The sequence below is a fragment of the Condylura cristata genome, unplaced genomic scaffold (assembly GCF_000260355.1).
Source record: "Condylura cristata isolate star-nosed mole 26May11 unplaced genomic scaffold, ConCri1.0 scaffold00002, whole genome shotgun sequence".
NCBI lineage: Eukaryota > Metazoa > Chordata > Mammalia > Eulipotyphla > Talpidae > Condylura > Condylura cristata.
The window spans coordinates 34,885,599-34,904,105 of NW_004567103.1; the positions used below are offsets into that span (position 1 = coordinate 34,885,599).

Genomic DNA, 18,507 nt, shown 5'->3' on the forward strand with positions numbered 1-18,507 from the left:
GCAAACATCGTCACCTGGCTATATAAAAATGTTTTTGAAGTCTTAACTGACAGTTTCATAAACAAATGTCTTACAGCTAGACTGAAGTTCTGTCTAGCAATCTGTGTTCTTTTTAATGTCTGTGAAAGCATGCATATTGTTATATTATCATCTCTCAAATGAAATTTTATGAACTTGTATTAAGTTTACATGACTTAGGTGTCTTAAATATGTGGCCTCTCAGAAAAGTGTATCACTTATATATGGAGCAACTATTGTTATTAGTTACAACAGTTATTTGCCATAGATATATTATAAAATTCCCTTCAAGATAATTCTTAACTAATAATAGATATACATGATGATCATGATGATGATGAAGATATGAAGGGAGGGAGGAAGGAAGGAAGAATTGTATGGGGATGGATGGTAAGTGGGAACTTTAGGGGGAAAAAGAATTGTTGAATGAATTGATTTCACTCTGAAACCCAACTCATCTTTATTAGAAACTGTGGATTGTAATATGCACTGGGGGTGAGGGGGAAGAGTAACACATGTCAGTGGGAGAAGTCAGTTACTGTCTATGTGTTGGGGTAAGGGCTACTAAGATTTTGCCTGCATAATGAGCAGCTGGAAAATATTTGTCAGAAATTGTTGAATGTCAGCTATCAGACAGAATGGATGATGAATCATCACAGGATGTAGTAGAGGTTGAAATAAGTATTGATAAATAGAAGGAAAATGATTTTATTATTTATTTTTATTTTTATATGGGGTTTTCTTATGTAAATACATTGGCATCTGTTTATTATGGTAATTAGAGTTTTGGTATTATGTATGCTACTTGTTATTAATCAGAATAGGAAAGTAGAAATAAAATTTAGTAAATTATAACTTAGATCTAGACTTGGATGCTGTTTATCTTTATAACTCATGTATGAAACCCCTATTTCCATCATCTTTCATCTTTGCCATCGTCATTTTCTCCTCTCCTGTTCTTGATATAATCTGCTGTGGCCTTCTCCCATGATAAAATGGGACACCCATTTTATCCTCCATCTTTGTTTATGTTACTGGACCACCATTTCCTGATGTCAGTTTTTTAGAAGAGATACCAGCAATTCTTTATTTGATTCATACCTTATTAAAGCTTTTCCTCTGAAACATGGCAACAAAGCTCATACACAACTTGAATTATTGGAGGTAACTTGCATATCTTGAAACTCTTATTCCTTATAATAGAGGTAAATTTAGAGAGCAAGAGTCAGTAGATTGCACATCCCCACAACATGTCATCCCTACACAAAATTTAAGATACTCTCCTTGCTTTAAGACTAACCCTTCCCTCCCTGTCCCCTCCCCACCCCACCCCTTTCTGCCTCACTACCCCGCCACCCCTACACACACACACACACACACACACACACACACACACACACACACAGGATCTAGTTTCCTAAGGCTTAGACCGCCTGACTTCTACATCTTGATCTTTCCCCAGCTACTCATATAGTGAGCAACTGGGAAATATTTGTGGGAAATTGTTGAATGTCCACAGGGTTTTCTGATAAAGATGATGAATCATTGCAGGACTATTTCACATCCAAAGCACAATAACCAGGTCGTGTAATTGTCCTAAGCAGACAGAATTCTGGAGCTCTGCGAGGAGCTAGGAAAAGGAATGGGATGCTTTTGACTGCTATGCCTTTTCACGCCACTTTTTAGTCCGTGGTTATTAGAAACACTCCTCAGTAAAGAGCGTCGCTTCAAGGAAAGAAGGCTGCGGAATCAACACCCGCCAGCACCTGGGTCGCCAGCGCTAGCTTGGCGCAAGGCACGCGGGGATACACAGAAGCTCAACCACCGTCGCCTAGGTAACCGGCTTCCACGCGGTTGTTATGGAGACCGGTGGACGCTTCAGAGAGCTTCGCAGAACTGCCGTCTCCTCTCGCAACGCGACAAGATGCTTCGTGGAGGCTGTAAAGCCTCTGAAAGGCGAAGACACTTAAGCGACCAACTCAGCTGGCAGCAAGACCAGGCGCTGAGCAGTAACATTTACCTTCTGCGAGAGATCGGCCCCACCGGTTTCCTGCTGAGGGAGGAGGAGCCGGAGAACAGGGATTTCCGAGTAACTACTGCCCCAAACTCGCCTCGCTTTGCGCTCCTTGGTCTACCCTGGGTGTGGCCACCTTCATAATCATTGCGTACTCTGGTTGACGCACCTCACCCATGACTCCAAAGATGTGCAGCTTGCAAAGGAAAAAAAAAATGGGGGGAGGGAGTTTCATTGTTGGAGTTTAGCACTATTGTAAGAGGACAGCCACTAATCTGAACTTTAAAAAGTGAAATTTTTATATGAATATATGGTTGGCTGTTAGTGAGTTCCTGGAGCTGACATTATCACTAATTGTAATTTAAATGAAAATGCAATGTTTTCAAACTAGATAAAACAAATTGTTTTTTCTTTACTACTTAATCACTCAAGCTGTAACAGGACTTTTAAATGCCTATATCTTAGAAAGAAATGCCTCTTTTTAAAATTTTTGCTTAAAGACCATAGATATTTCATATTTGCATACCCCGGTGTCAGCACTCAAAAATCAGCCATTAGTTTCACCTTAGTACCTCCCAGAAGCTGACCTGGAAAATTTTAACGTAGTATTTATACACTTCAATTACTGGATTTTATTTGTAGCCTTAGCTTACTTAAAATATTATTTTTTTTACTTCATTACAGTATTCAATTTAATAAATTGTTTTAGCCAACATAACTTTGATGAATAAAATTACCCTTACTAAATAAAATTAAACTCGCCAATTCGAATTTATAAAACAAAAAGTCAACGAATGAACTACCTCATAGAAGGTTTTCAGAGCCACTTGAAGGCAGAATTTCCTTTCAGAAAGAAATTTACACCAATTTTAAGCTTTAAAAATTGGATTTCCTTAGGTCATGGGATGTATAATATAGCTTGGTGGCTGTAGTTAATAATATTGCTTTGTATATTTGAAAGATATTAAGAAGGTATATCTTAAGAGCTATTGGTAAAGAAAAAAATATCTGTGATGATGAATATTCACTTACTGTGGTGATCAATTTAACAACGTACAAATTGCGAATCATTTAGGTGTACATGTGAAACTAAGGTATGTCAAGTATACCTCAAAACAATATGGATGGATAGATAAGATTTCACCTGCCTTGAGTGTAGGTCCCTTAAAAAAGTCTTAACTGATAATGCAAATTATTGACCAAGGCAAACCATGTGAAAGTGACTAAGGTTACTGTCAAAAGTTGAGATAGATGTCCCAGGCACTTTCCTGGTGATGCAACGGTTAAAGCACTGCATTATGAAGCTCTCGGAAGTTAGTTTGGTCAAGCCAGGAAGTTGACCCACATGGCTTGGCAGACCTCTTCTGACCCACCCACTGCTATCCTGAGCAGTGTACTTTGTCATTCTGCTTGTTCTGCTCTCCACTCTGTCTCTGGTGAACTCTCTCACCCACCACACCTCTGACCTGTACCCCAGTTCTGTAAGAGTAAATAACTAAATAAATCTTTTTAAAAAATTGTTTTAAGTTAAGATGACCCAATAGATTAAGTTCAGACTTTTGAAGTCCTCTAAAGTAAATTACCTCTTAAAACCTTATTTAATCAGATTATTCATTAACTTAATTATTCTTCACTGGAGTTTTTGTTGTTGTTAAGTATGCACATTTTTCCTTTAAAGGTTTTTCTAGGAAATCCTCATGTTTGTAACTGCTCCACATTTTTGAAAGAAGAGAAGCTTTGTAAGCATATATGTTGGTAAGTGGCATTGTAATGAAGACCTTCCATAAACATCTTTGTATTTTACATGTTTTACCTTTTTCATAGTTTGAATGCTGCAAGATTAAAGAAATTGGTAATAGGAGAATATTAAGGTAAAATAGTCATAACTTATTAAAATAGCTGTAGGTATTTCATTTCATTCCAAAAGTTAAGGTTTAAGTTGACCTACAATATGCTACCACCCTTATATGTTTTGAGGATGAATTTTTTAATAAGAAAAATTTTTAATTTTATGTTCTTATTATAAATACAATATCTTAAGTAAAAAAAAACCTTTTTAAGGTTTTTGACTGTGACTCTTTCAAGAGGGAAATGTAACTATATTGAAGATTACTATTGTCAAATCTAAAATTTTTCTTCTTATTTATGGCAGAACCTGTATTGTAAGGATAATCCCCAAAAATGAAAAACAAAAATTATTTCCCTTTAGTTTAAGTTCACTTCATCTACCTCTGTTTATATCAACAAATCATTATTGATGTTATAGAAAATTTGCAATTGATATTTAAAGGGAAAAAATAAAAAGTAATTTGAGAAGAGAGTCTCATAATTCTAGTGCTTTGCTTTAAAAATATTATTTATTTTGGGCCTCCATGGTGATGTAAGAGTTAAGACTCAGCACTATCACCAGGTTACAGCCTGAGCTCCTTCCCCACAGGGAGCAAACCCAAATGCAACTCAAAAAGCTTTGTCCTGTCTGGCCTGCTACTTCCCCTCAGCAGTGTATTTCAGTAGCTCTGCCTGTTCTGCTCTCAGCTCTGTCTCTAGTGAATCCTCTTACCCCCATACTCTGGCTTATACCCCATTTCTCCTAGGCATAAATAAGTAAATCATTTTAAATATTTTTCATGGTAATATGTATTTTTTTTCTAGAGATTTTATTAAGTTTTTTGTTTTGATTAGTTTTTGTTGAGTATGTTAGCATAAGTTATTTTTCATAATTACAGATAAATACAGCCCTTCCAAAATTTGCAATGTAATTTTATTGTTACACATTAAATAGGTTTTCCCATTTTGGTTTATATCAGCTTCCTCAAGCAGTGCTTTCCTTCTGTCCTAATTTTTATGTAGTATAATTCCTCATATTTATACTGTATAAAGCATCAAAGTAGAAATAAAATTAAGTACTAAATTGAAGAAATTTAATATGCTAAATATACCAATATATATTTAACATATTAAACTTAATATTAACATATTAAACTTAATGGTGATATTAAAGTAAAAATCTAGTATATATATATATACACCCATTTTTAAAGTCATTGTGTTTTAATTGGTGGTATTTAAAAAAATTTTTTTCTATCATACATTGAAGTGGTATATTTATAGAAAAGCCATCCTTTGGTCCTTTATCTAGAAAAATAGTGCATTACCAGGAGCATAGACTTCTGGGGAAGTTTAGAAGAAAAGCTGTCAATACCTATATTCCTTCTTTAATGTCTCACTGAAATATCCTTGTTTCTCTTTGGCAAATCTCTTTACTACAAATGTCTTCCCTCTCCATTTACCACTTTTCACATGCTTATTTCAAAATGTAAGTTAGCTAGCTACCACAATAGAAAACTGATGAGAATTTTAAAATTGTTCATAATATTTCCAGCAATATCAATTCCATAATGCCACCCCAGTCTAAAATTAATATTATATTGTTTGAGATTGTATCAGAAATAAGTGTGCGTTTTGTTTTTTTGTGAATAATAGGATCTTGTTGAAAAAATTCAAGCTTCCAAGGAATCATGAATGTAAGTTTTCTTTTTATTAATTTGAAGGTAAAAGATTTAGTATTTTTTTCTTAGACATAGCCTAAATTTAAATTAGACAATCTGACAATTATTCATTGGTGAATTTATTTATACACAAGACAACTGGAATAATTTTTGTTCAGTTTAACAAAAATGTAACTTTATAGGCCACTTTCAAATTCAGAGGCATTTAATTTAAAAAAGTGAAACCAAGGACCAGTTATTTATTAGGAAAACACATCCCTCTTGTGTTATAAATGAAGATTCTCAGTGGTTTCTGTATCTAACATTAATTTCAATTATAAGGAAAACAGCAAATGTAATCATTTAGGTCCCAGAATTAGTTTATAGGACACATAATTACTCAAAAATATTTGACTGAAATTTTCTTGCAAAAATAGGTAGAGAGAGAGAGAGAGAGATGATTTTTATGTCAGTACTTAATTTGTTTAGAGTCTGGCATATAATTGTATAACTTCTAGAGCCCACAAAAATAAAAGAGATGAGGAAATAATTTTATTGTAGGTAATTTAGATGTAGACTTTAAATTTATACTCAGAGTAAATGTGGTCTGTGCGATCAAGGGGTTCTTTGATATATAATAGACCCATCTAAGTACTGCATAAGCATGTTTAAAATTTATCAATGCTCATAATACAAAGAAATGATTTTATAATGCATTCAATTGAAAAATAGATTTTATCATACCCAAATTGTTACAAACATTTAAAAATTTTACAATAACTACAGATTTTCAGTTTCAATTTAAATTTAGGTGAAATAAAATTTAAAATTCAGTTTTCAGTCACAATCTACATGTCAAGTGCTCAATAGCCATAAGTAACTAATGGGTACTCTATTGAAGAGCATAGCTCTATTCCATTAAATTCAACAAAAACTTAATATACTGACTATTAGAAATAGCCAGCTGGGTTCTTTCTAATTGAATCAGATAAGTTGCTAATAGTTGTATTTTTCATCTACAAAAATAGCACTTTCATATGGATCAATCTAATTTATGTTGTATTAGCCTTTATATTAATTGAATACAGAATCAAAGCCTATTTATTTCATAAATATCAGTCTAGAAAACTTTTTTATTTTAGCAATTAATCCTATGTATTAGCTTTGAAATGTATCTTACTATAATTTTTAATTAAAATTTTCATATTCCTATACTTGAAAAATTACTCAACATTAGGAAAGTTCTATATGCAGAAATATTCAAAGAAAGTAAAAGTCTGAATGACCTTAAAATTGACCATTTATATGAAAACTGGAATAAATATACATAAAAATTAAAGTGATTCAAAGAAAACCATAAAGTTGTTCATTAGGTTTGTATATGATATGTACCTAAGTGTGGAGGAGAGGAGGGTTTTGAACTCCTTTCAAAGACCAATGTCCTTTCTAAAGCCAATCTAGAAAAAAATCACTTGCCTTCTAGAGTTGCATATCAGAAACCTAAGGTTATTTTTGAAGACTACAGAGATGATTACTCAGGAATTTTATTATAACAATAGCAGTTTTTGAATACTGAGCTTTACTTCTCCTATTACATAACAGAGTTTTCCAGCAAAACAGAATTTGCACCAAGTAGTTTCTTCTAAATACTAAATACAGTGGTTCATAAATGTCACCTTAATGTAAAGTATTCATATTTTATATCTGACATCCAAACTGGTCTTTATCGTACTTTTGCTAATTTCATCAATCTGTCACTTTCTGCTAGTTTCATTTGTTTCTTCAATACTTAACAATATTATCTGAAGTATATAGTGAGAGATAGTAATACCATATTTTCCTCAAAGAAAGTAATTAAAGATACACAGAAATATTTTGAAATGCTAATATTCCTACAATCGTAGGGGAAGGGTAGAACTAAGTCACACAAAGCAGGAAAAAATGGCCATCTACAAAGTTTGTTGTGTTCTGCATTCCTGACAAATTACATAAGGAAATTGTTTGCATTCTCCTGTACATCTAACAGACCTTTGAAAGAACTAAAATGCCTTCAGATAACTTAAAAAATAATAACATAAAGCAAACACAACATATTTTATTTATTTTTGATGTAATGTTAATGAAATTGAACATCTTCCTTTGCTTTGTTTGCTGTTTATATTTCATGAGTGAGTTGTATTTTGCTATTTATTTACTGGAATATAACTACAGATTTCATAAATATAAGTATTGTCCCTCTTTGCAAATGTTTTCCTACTGTTATAATTCTGCATATATATGTATATAACTTGTTACGTATACAGTTTTTTCTTAAATCTATCATTTTGTCCTTTCATGTAAATTCTTTCAATCCTTAAAAATCAAAATCATTAGGCAACTACAGTTCAGAGACATTCTGTAGGGGAGGAGGAGGGCGATGGATCAGGATAGAAGTATGAAGAGCACAAGGGGGACTAGGTGATGGTGCAAGGGGAATTGGTGGTAGGAATTTCATGGGAAGCCATACATTGTACAAAAATGAAGGATGGTGTAATAAACAATAAAATTTTTTTAAATTTTAATTTAAAATAGGAATGGCAGAAAACAGTAGAAGCAATACAAATGGGAATTTCTATTCCTTTTTTCAACATTATTCTGGGGCTGCTAGTTCTGGAGGATAACTTCCCTCTTTCAGTGTGTCCTCCATCTTGTTTATATATTTTTTTTTTAAGATTTATTTATTTATTCATACAGAACTGGGGTACAGGCCAGAGGCTCAGGGGCGGTGAGAGGCTTCACCAGAAACAGAGTGGGGAGCAGAACAGGCAGATCGACGAAGTACACTGCTGAGGGGAGCAGCGGGCGGGTCAGGAGAGGTCTGGCTCGCCATGTGGTCTCCTCCGGGGCAGGCGGCAGGCGGGAATCGAACTCATACGGAAGTGGCTTCAGATTCTCAGTGCTGTGCTTTAACCCGCTGCGCCACCAGGGAGGGCCAGTTTACTATATTTTGTATTATTAAGGGGAAAGGAGAGACTCATGGACAATCTAAGGAAAGATCTTTATAACTATTATCTTCCTAAATGTTAAAAATGAATGTGTATCCATTTCTTATAACAAGGTATAAGAAATAAAGTTAAGTCAGTCTTTGGAGAAGTATGATAACCTAAAAAAAATAATAAAATAAATTGTTTCCATCTTTTTAGAAGTTGTATTTCTTCCATAGTATTAATGGATACTCTTTTAGAGATTTTACTGCTACTCTTTTTAAAATTTTATTCATACTCTTCGTTAGGGCACCCATGTGTAGTTGTTCTGGTATAGTTTGGAAAATGGAGTTTGGTGTGAATTAAATTTTATCCATATTCCCACCAAGTTATCTCAGTAGCACTTACTGAATAATGCTAATTTTTATTCTTGTTTTGCAATGATTATTTGATGAGTTTTTATATATTGTTTTTTATAATATTTGGGGGTTTTATACAGGTTTGCTATAGTATATTGTCAACCTGATACTAGCTGCCTTTCTCTTCTCCATAAAAGAATATTTTTTCATTGCCACATACATTTTACACTCAAATTAACTTTATAAGATTTGTTTCTTTTGTTTTATTTACCAATTCATGTTATACTAATAGAACAGTTTATGACCAGCTCCTCTTATAAATTATCATTTCAGCTGCCATAGAAACTATTTATTCCCCAAAGTACAATCCTTTCTTCTTCATTGTTGTCCCCATTTTTTGAGAGCAGATATTGCTATATCTCTAAAAATCTCTCATCTTCCAATGTAAGGGAAAAGAGATATTTATTGAAATCTAAAGATGGTGTTTTCAGTACTTTAGTGTTTATTTGGTAGTCATTCCAAAAAGATGGAGCGTTCCTTGCAAATACTTCTTAATCTCTTTACATTAAATAATGTATACGGTGAACAGAATTCAGAAGGACCAATACCAGCTGGCACTTAAACTATGGCATGTTAAGTGGAGAGACAGGGAAAGTAGCATAGACCAGGAAATGAAGAATTTAGAATGGCATGATCAAAATTATATATACTTAAAACACAGCTTCTTATAAAGATAGCAGAATACAGAAAATTCAAAATTCAAAAAATACACATTCCAAGAGTATAGATAATGTATTTCTGAATAGCTTGTCCTGAGGAATACTGACCAAATCTGTGGAGACAGTAATTAGGCTACCAAGCTGCTCATGTGAAAACATAAAGTTGAGACAGAAAAGTGGGCACAATTGAGTCTTACTCTTGATTATCCATTCATTCACCTTTTCTGTTAACAAATATTAATTATAAAAACTACTCACAAATCTCTGTTTCCCCTTTGTGTATTTGCACCCATTTCCGTTAATATACTTGCACATTGATAAAATTCTTATGAAACAGTGAACCAATAAAAATGTTGAATATAACACTAATCCAAGGATGAATGTACCATATAATTAAATCTAAAATCCTTATAATGCATTATTTGCACTGACCCTTTTCAGTAATAAGATAAAAAAAAAAATTCAATTTTTTTCCTGAATTTTTGGCTCTGAAAAACATACCAAAAAGTAGTGTCAATCAAAATCATCTTTCTAATGTTGAGGCGCCTAAATTGCAGCATGAGTTACATTTCTGTATCCCCAGTTTTGCCACTGAGTGCTAACACTTTGGGGTTTTTCACTAGCTGCTTTACAGTTAGGTCTCGTGGAAGGAGAAATCAATGACTTACTTCGGGGGATACATCGAGTACAAACACCCCAACATGGAATAAAAGATGAAACTGTGCATACTGAAGAAGACGGGTATATTAAGCAGAAGGAAATTGGTTCAGAGGACATCTGCCCTATCTGTCAGGAAGTACTTTTAGAGAAAAAACTTCCTGTCACTTTTTGCAGGTGACAGATTTTTTTCTGTGAATCTTCAAAATTTAAGAAAAAATAACCATTGTTTATAATTGATTTTTATGAGACATGTTGCTAGAGAAACAAGAGACACCTTTACCTACAGTTTATTTATAATTGGCCACTTTTTAACTTGAATATTGTAAGCATTTCTGTGGGGTTATGTTCTTATTCTAAATGCTTCTGGGATCTGTTATAAAGAGGGAAATTTTTTTTAAGATTTATTTATTTATGCATACAGAACTGGGGTACAGGCCAGAGGCGGTGAGAGGATTCACCAGAGACAGAGTGGGGAGCAGAACAGGCAGATGGGCGAAGTACACTGCTGAGAAGAGCAGCAAGGTCAGGAGAGGTCTGCGCACCATGTAGTCACCTCCAGGACAGGCCAGGATAGAACACATGCGGAAGTGGCTTTAGCTTCTCAGTGTTGTGCTTTAACCTGCTGTGCCACCAGGGAGGGCCTAAAGAGTGAAATTTTAAATGTCACTCCACTTTATCCCCTTTTCTAGCTTTAGTTATTAAAATAATAATTAGTTATTAAAGTAATAATTTTCACGTTTTTTACACGTAAATAAATGGATGGTTTAGAGTAGTTACAAAGAATTTCCTGAGAATAATTTTATATTTCAAAAGTAAAAGAAGTTTCTTACTTTAAAATTTTAAAAGTTTTTCTCAGTTTTTAAAAATTCTATCTTTAAATCTAAATAATTTAAAATTTTGCCTATACATAGTGTCTATTAAAAGTGTGATAATTGGCCCTCCCTGGTGGCGCAGCGGGTAAAAGCACAGCACTAAGATGCTAAAGCCACTTCCGCATGAGTTCGATCCCCATCTGCCCCGGAGGAGATCCACATGGCGTGGCAGACCTTTCCTGACTCGCCCGCTGCTCCCCTCAGCAGTGTACTTCGTCGATCTGCCTGTTCTGCTCCCCACTCTCTCTCTAGTGAATCCTCTCACCCTCCGCATCTCTGGCCTGTACCCCAGTTCTGTATGAATAAATAAAAAATCTTTAAAAAAAAAAGTGTGATAATCATATTATCCTTAAAAGCACAATCAAGTTATACTTGGAAAATGTGACCATTTGCTATTGAACATTTTTAGTCTTTTTTCTCCTGATGATGTACCAAAATTTCCATTATCATCATAGTTTTTCATGTGACTGCTTCTGTTTAATATATTAAATTCACTCTTTCCAACATTACTATTTATTTCAGCACATATTTTTTAACTCTCACATATTGTGTGGTTTCTAGGAAAATAAGGTGACATCGCTTTCCTCAGTGATGTATTTTTTAACATAGTTATTGTTAAAATTTTCTTTTTGTCACAACAATACTATCACCTTTAAAAATGAAAATTATGTTAATGATGGAAATCATCATTTACCATCATTTTATTGAGATAGGAAAGAGTTTGGAATTTTGATAGATCAAGGTCAAACTATTTATGTTAATCATACTATATCTGGAAAATCAGTTCAGAGTCAATTTTATGGACAATCAAGATGGTAGCACAAAAAATTTTATTTATATGAATTTATACAACTTTGTTGCATATAAATAATAAATATGTATTTTATCTTCAACAGGTTTGGCTGTGGCAATAGTGTTCATATAAAATGTATGCAGATCTTAATGAATTATCAAGACATGATATCGAACAAATCAATGTTAAAATGTCCTCTATGTAGGAAAGATTTTGCACCATTAAAACTAATTTTAGAGGAATTCAAAAATTCTAACAAACTTATGACTACAGCCGAGAAAGAGCGACTAGACAGACACCTTGGAATTCCTTGTAATAACTGTAAACGATTTCCAATTGAGGGGAAGTGTTATAAGTAAGTGTCATCAGTAAAATTATAAATATATGTGTGTGTGTGTGTGTGTGTGTGTGTGTGTGTATTAGCATTATGGAGTTGGGTATTTCGCCTGCTTTCCTCTCTGGTGTATACTGTGTTTACCTTAGGTGACCATTGCTTATTTAGGGTTTCCATGATGGTGATCTAGGTCACTCCAGGACCTCATGATGTCCAGTTGTTTTATTTTCTTTCTTACACAAAGGCATTGGCTTTGCACTTCCGGCTAGATGGAGGTTCTAAGTAGCATCCTATCCTGGACTTTCTGGACACAATCTTGTTGCTTTGGTTGGGTTGGCCAGGAGAAGTTTCTACACTCCAAGCCCTGTCACTCCTGTAATATTTTTTGAACCACCAGTGAAATCATTGCCATAAGCTCCTAGCATTGTGCTAGAGGGATACTGTCTAAATTGACTAAATATTTGTGTTTCCCTACTCCACACTACAATGAGTAGGTGTTTTGTTTCCTTTCTTATATCTTAACAACAATTTTATTTTAAGTCTCAATCTTTCTTCCAACTGCCACGATAAAATATAATTTAATTGCTATGCTTGGGAAAATTTTCTTAAAACATTTAGATCGATGAAATATTTAAGGAAAATATTTTGACACAGTCTTTAATTTTTTAATTCATCCATTTACTGTTCAGTCTTCTTAGACTAACATTATGATGAGCCCAATAAATACATTTTAAAATCCTTTTTATAAAGGATTTTATAAAACACCCCAACAGTATCTGTTTTAGTTCTTCATAGAAGAAAGTCAACAGGTACACCATTAGCAGAAGATTTCATTGGAAAATGGATGATCTAAAAAGACTCCTTATAAGCATTTTAACTTGAGGAAGATGGGCAGAATTTTTAAAGAGGCTTAGCTTAAGGTATTCAACTAGTTTTGAGAATGTTGGTCAAAAAAGTTCTAGAAAAAGAAGACTTGATCATCTGTATTAGCAGCCAACTTATTATTTGGTGATAAAAATCTTTTCAAAAGAGATAAGGACAATAAGAAGCTAAGTTGGGAAGAAGAGGTATAGAGGACAAAGATATGCCAGAGCCACAGTATAAAACTCTTAGTTTGAGTAGTCAAATATTCCTCAAATGGCTACATATGGCTTTGGTAGGTTATTTCACATCTTGCTTTCAAGTGTTTTGTTAATGGCAGTGCTCTCCTCTTTCTCAGCTTCCATCTTCACCTGTCCTCATGGGTGATTTTTCCTATACCCTCACTCAACACAAGCTTTTTCCTTTGTTCTGCCACCTTAGCATTGTCCTGTACTCTCCTTTAAGAATAACTTTTCCTGTGGGTTTGACTCCCAATTATTAAACAGTTACCTGTGTATCTAAGTAATCGATACCATAATTATTTAATCTATACCACTATGTCAATCCTACTTTACAAATTAAAGAATATTTTCCAATCTTTGTGACATCTCACTCCAGCCAGTCCCCTGAATCACTAACAGGGAGCACTGTTTCCAGTAGTTTTAAAAATGATTGCATAGAAGACAAATTAGATAAACTAGAAAGCTTTACAGTTTCTTTTTGAGTTTCACAATATGGTTGCTTACTTTTTAATGAATTCCAAATATCACATATATTTATTAAAGTATGGAGATACTCAACTTTGTTTAGTCCAGAATATATTGATATATAAAACTAACTGCACCATTACTCTTATTGAGTGATTGATAGGAATTATTATTCATCATCTCTGTATAAGTAAAATGAATCAATGAGCACTTGCTGTTTTAAGATGTTTGAAGAACATGGTTTCCCAAATTTCTCCTGAAAAAATGTCTTCTAAATCTTTGATAACTTGAATAAGACAATAAGTTTGGTGGTTACTGTTTTTTATTCAGTGAGTATTACTGCAGGTAAATCAAAATTCTCTACTGTGGCAGACTTTATAAATGATGTAATTTGAGATAAACTTTTGTGGGAAGTGATTTTTAAACTTAATCAGTAGACTATTTTGGAAAGTTGTTATGAATCTGCCTTTTTTACACTTAAGGAGAGTGAGTATAAGACAATTTCTGTTTTCTGCTAAATAGAGCCCTTGCCTTCATGAAACAAATGTAAAACACTAGGTAATCAAATACTGTAATATCCAGTAGGCCAAGAAAGATAAATAAAAGCTAATGCATTTCAGGAAGACATAAAGGAAGGGATGTGACAGGTCCTCCCAAGTATGTCCACATCCTTACACCTGGAATCTGTGTAATAGGTTACCTGTAATAGGGAATTAAGATTGCAGGTGGAGTAAGGTTGCTAATCATCTGAGCTTAATATAGAGAGATTGTTCTCTATTCTATAGTCTCAGTGTACTCAGATCTATTCTTAAAAGGGGAAGAGGAATAAACTGGAAGAGCGAGGTAAAGAAGTGTAGTGTCAGAGGGAAATGTGACTAAGGAAGAAAGGCACAGAGAATGTTGCAATAACTGCTTTGAACATGGAGGAAAGGCTTATAAACTAAGATAAAGAGTATGAACAGCCTCTACAAGCTGGTAAGGGAAAGAAGAGGGACCTCCTCTGGAGCTTCCAATAAGAACTGCAACCCTGTAAACCCCTTGAGTTTAACCCATGTCAAACTTCTGTCCTACAAATCTCTAAGGTATTAGATGTGTGTTAAACCGCTAGATATGTTATAGTTTGTCACAGTGGCAATAGGGGGAAGCTAATGCCAGCTGAAAGTTGAGCTAGACTTGGTTATATTTACATAGTTCCCAGGAAATTTTAGCCAGAATTCTTCACCAAAATCATCAAAATTTTAGTATGTGTTGGTGTTTTGTTTTTTTATAGGTGTACTGAATGTATAGAATATCACTTATGTCAGGAATGTTTTGAAAGCAGCTGCCATGTTTCTCATTCATTTACTTTTCGTGAGGTACAGTATACATCCTGAATTTCATATGATGTTTATATTTGGCCTGTTGCAAATTTAAATAAAACAAACCAAAGAATAATAAGAATGGATAACATTCTGAAATAGAGCTGATTAGTTGTTATTTTTTTTTGCATCATTGCTCACTTTTATACAATATTTGATTAATCCCTTCTGTTCTCCCATCACTATATCACCTGTGAACCATCAGCATAATCCCTTGTGTAGAGTTGGTTCATTTGTCTTGTTTATTATATTGTATTGATACTATTGATTTTGTTTCATCTTATAATAAATGAAATTTCAGTTCAAAAAAACTATACCGTTTGTATAATAACCATTTGTATTATTGTATTAATTTTTATTGCCAATTAGTTTTTAATAAAAACCTTAGGCTATATTTTTATGAAAAATCTTTTGATAGAGAAGTACAAAATAACCAGTTCTCAAACTGGAAATGTATAAAATCCATCACAACAGAAATCTGATGATATTGTACAGCCATCATATAGATAGGAATTGCCATCAAACTTGAAATTTGAATTTTAAAAACTATATCAACAATACAAACTGACTTATATTAACACTTATGGCCTTAAATTTTATATGTCAACAATAATGAAATTCCTGGAATTTCATTGAAGTCATTTGAAGGGTACACTTAAAAATTAAATATCTCCTGGTGCTGAATGATACTACCTTTTGTTTACACTACATCAGACAGACATTCATAATTACCATTTTTAATATTTTAAAAAGTGGAGTTATTATGGTAGTTGTGTAACTGTTAATTAACTCACTACTATTATAATTTAAATGTAAAATAGATTTAAAATGTCTTTTTGTGCATTTTATTGTTATTAATGTGAAGCTTACTAATGCTAATTCACAAAATAAAAATTTTCATAATTTACAAAATAACATCTACTTTTTGCCAATTACAGAAGAGAAATAAAAAATGGAAATCATTAGAAAAAAGATCAGACGATGATATAAACTATATACGTATTCAAAAAGAGATAGAAGAAAAGATACCACATATTAAAGAAAAGCAAGGGTGAGATTCTCAGCTCTTGTATGACTTGTGATATTAAAAACTTGAAATTGATGAAGTTGAATCCATCTTGTTCAGTATTGATACTATTCATTTTGTTTCACTTTATAATGAATGAAGTTTCAGTTCAAAAAACAATACAGTTTGTATAATAATCATTTGTATTATTTATATGGAGGTTTTTACCTGTGTCATTGATTGCTTCCTCTTCTAAAGTCACATGTGCACGTTCATGTCTCTGCTTATTTTCATTCAGTCAGGTCTACACACCAAAACATGTGGTAAAATCACTGCCTCTTCTGTTGGTCACAAAGAACAGTAAGCTGCTTGCTCCTGGATACCAGTGTCGACTTTGTTTGAAGGCATTTCGTCTTGGCCAAAATATACGGTTGCTACCGTGTGCTCACAAGGTAGAAATCATATCACTTTACTTTGATTTTCACTGACAGTCCCGATTTCACAAATGAAGTAATAATTTAAGTCTGTCCTTTCATTTTTGGTTGTAGTCTGTGCAGAGATGTTCAGATTGGACTGTAGAACTAGAAAAGCTACTGCAAAGACTGTTGAGAAAGTAGCTCTGCCGCCCTATGGCGGACTCCCACGGCTAGGGCTCCTTTCTGAAGTTCTGTTTAGGACAGATAAAATGGCAGTGTAACTTAACATTCTTTTATCTATGTCAGTTGCCTATAAAAAGGAAAAGCTTACAGAATGCTAACTTTTAATGTACTTTTGTGATTCTTTTGATGAAACAAAATGGCATAATTTGACAAAATTGATTATTTCAAATAACCTCACTGGAATCAAAGCCTAATGTTACTGATCACTCTATTGTTGGTGACTAGGTTTTTTCTGAAGGAGAATAATTTCAATAAAGATAATGTATAGAGTGAATCACACTTAAAATATCTAATAATTTATTTTCTTCCCAAGAATGTCATTTGTTATTTTATATGCTACAATCGTCAAATCCATTTTCAATTCTAGTTGGTTATTACTTTTTTAAATTACTTAATATTCATTCATCAGAAAGCTCTGAAATTAATGGCTTGAATAAGTAGTACATTTTTAACAAATGACAAAAGTGATATTCATAGAAGATTTCATTTTAACTTTGCAGATCGAAATCATTTCAGAAGCAAGGCATTATCAGATGAACCTCTGCAAAAGTTATTTCCATAAAACTTTGCAAATTACTACTGCCTTCCATTTTTGCTAAATAACTTTAATAGTTACACAATAATGAAAATTTACATAGAAAATATATATTAAAAACAAAGTGATTGTATCTCTGATTAATTTACAGTCTTCTCTTTAAAGTTTCATAGGAAATGTATTGACTCTTGGTTATTCCACAAATGCAATTCGTGCCCTATTGATGGACAAGTTATATTTAATCCTTTAATCTGGAACAATTCAGCAGTGAATGGACATTCACATCCACCTGTTTCAAGTACAGATATCACTCATCTGTCAAATGAAGAAGAATCAGAACTATTTATTCCTGGAACTAGGTTAGTTTTAAAACAGAATAGACATGGAATTTTACCTCGCCTACCTCACTATAATTCTGAAAAATTGAATATATCTCAGAGTCCAACAGAAGTCTATCAAAGTATAAAAGTAGATGAACCAAATTCTATCAAATTAGAGGATTCAAATTCAAGAAAATTAATCTATGAGTATAAAATAAGCCAACATTTTCCCAGGTATCTTCAAGACTTGCCCACTAGATCCTATGGAAAAATTTCATCTCAAATATGCCTTCCTTCTATTGCTCACAAGAATATTACATGTCCCACTGGAATGGAAAGTTCAGGTATCCATTCTGATAAAAAAAGTCATAAGATGGACAAGAACTGTAAAAGCAATAGCAAACTGAAGAACAACCTTGATACTAAAGTAAAACACATTCGGCGAACAAATACATTACTTTCAGAAGATTCAAATCGCATTGTCAATTGGAGTACTACAAATCTTAGTTTGGCTAAAAAGTATAATAATTATATGGGGAAAGTTAGACAAAAGTGTCATCAGTCAAGAAGGCCGGTAGCTCACCCTTTAAATACAAAAACTACGGAGATAGCTTTAATATTGGAAGGAGTTCAGTTATGAACATGTCTTCAGGCTAGCATCAGAAAACCTTTGACTTGAGCACAAAAATGTTTTATTTATAGAACATGGAAACTCCATTATACACTTGACAAATGTATATAGAATTCACTGTTGTCATTTTGCCTCCTTGTCTGTGAACAACTAAACTTAAAGGAGATGACCCCACCCCTTATAAGACTTAAAGCTCTAGGTGTTTTGATG

General features: G+C 33.3%; 1 protein-coding gene across 1 annotated transcript; it reads left to right on the forward strand.

Annotated features, from left to right (window-relative positions):
* Positions 1-1,942: 1,942 nt before the first annotated feature.
* ZSWIM2 (zinc finger, SWIM-type containing 2) lies at positions 1,943-18,306 on the forward strand. The gene is made up of 9 exons (XM_004674457.1): positions 1,943-2,107; positions 3,711-3,787; positions 5,516-5,556; positions 10,185-10,395; positions 11,990-12,241; positions 15,059-15,143; positions 16,085-16,197; positions 16,451-16,604; positions 17,512-18,306. Exons 1-9 carry the CDS (start codon positions 1,943-1,945, stop codon positions 18,304-18,306), a joined length of 1,893 nt encoding a protein of 630 aa, XP_004674514.1.
* The last annotated feature ends 201 nt before the right edge of the window (positions 18,307-18,507 follow it).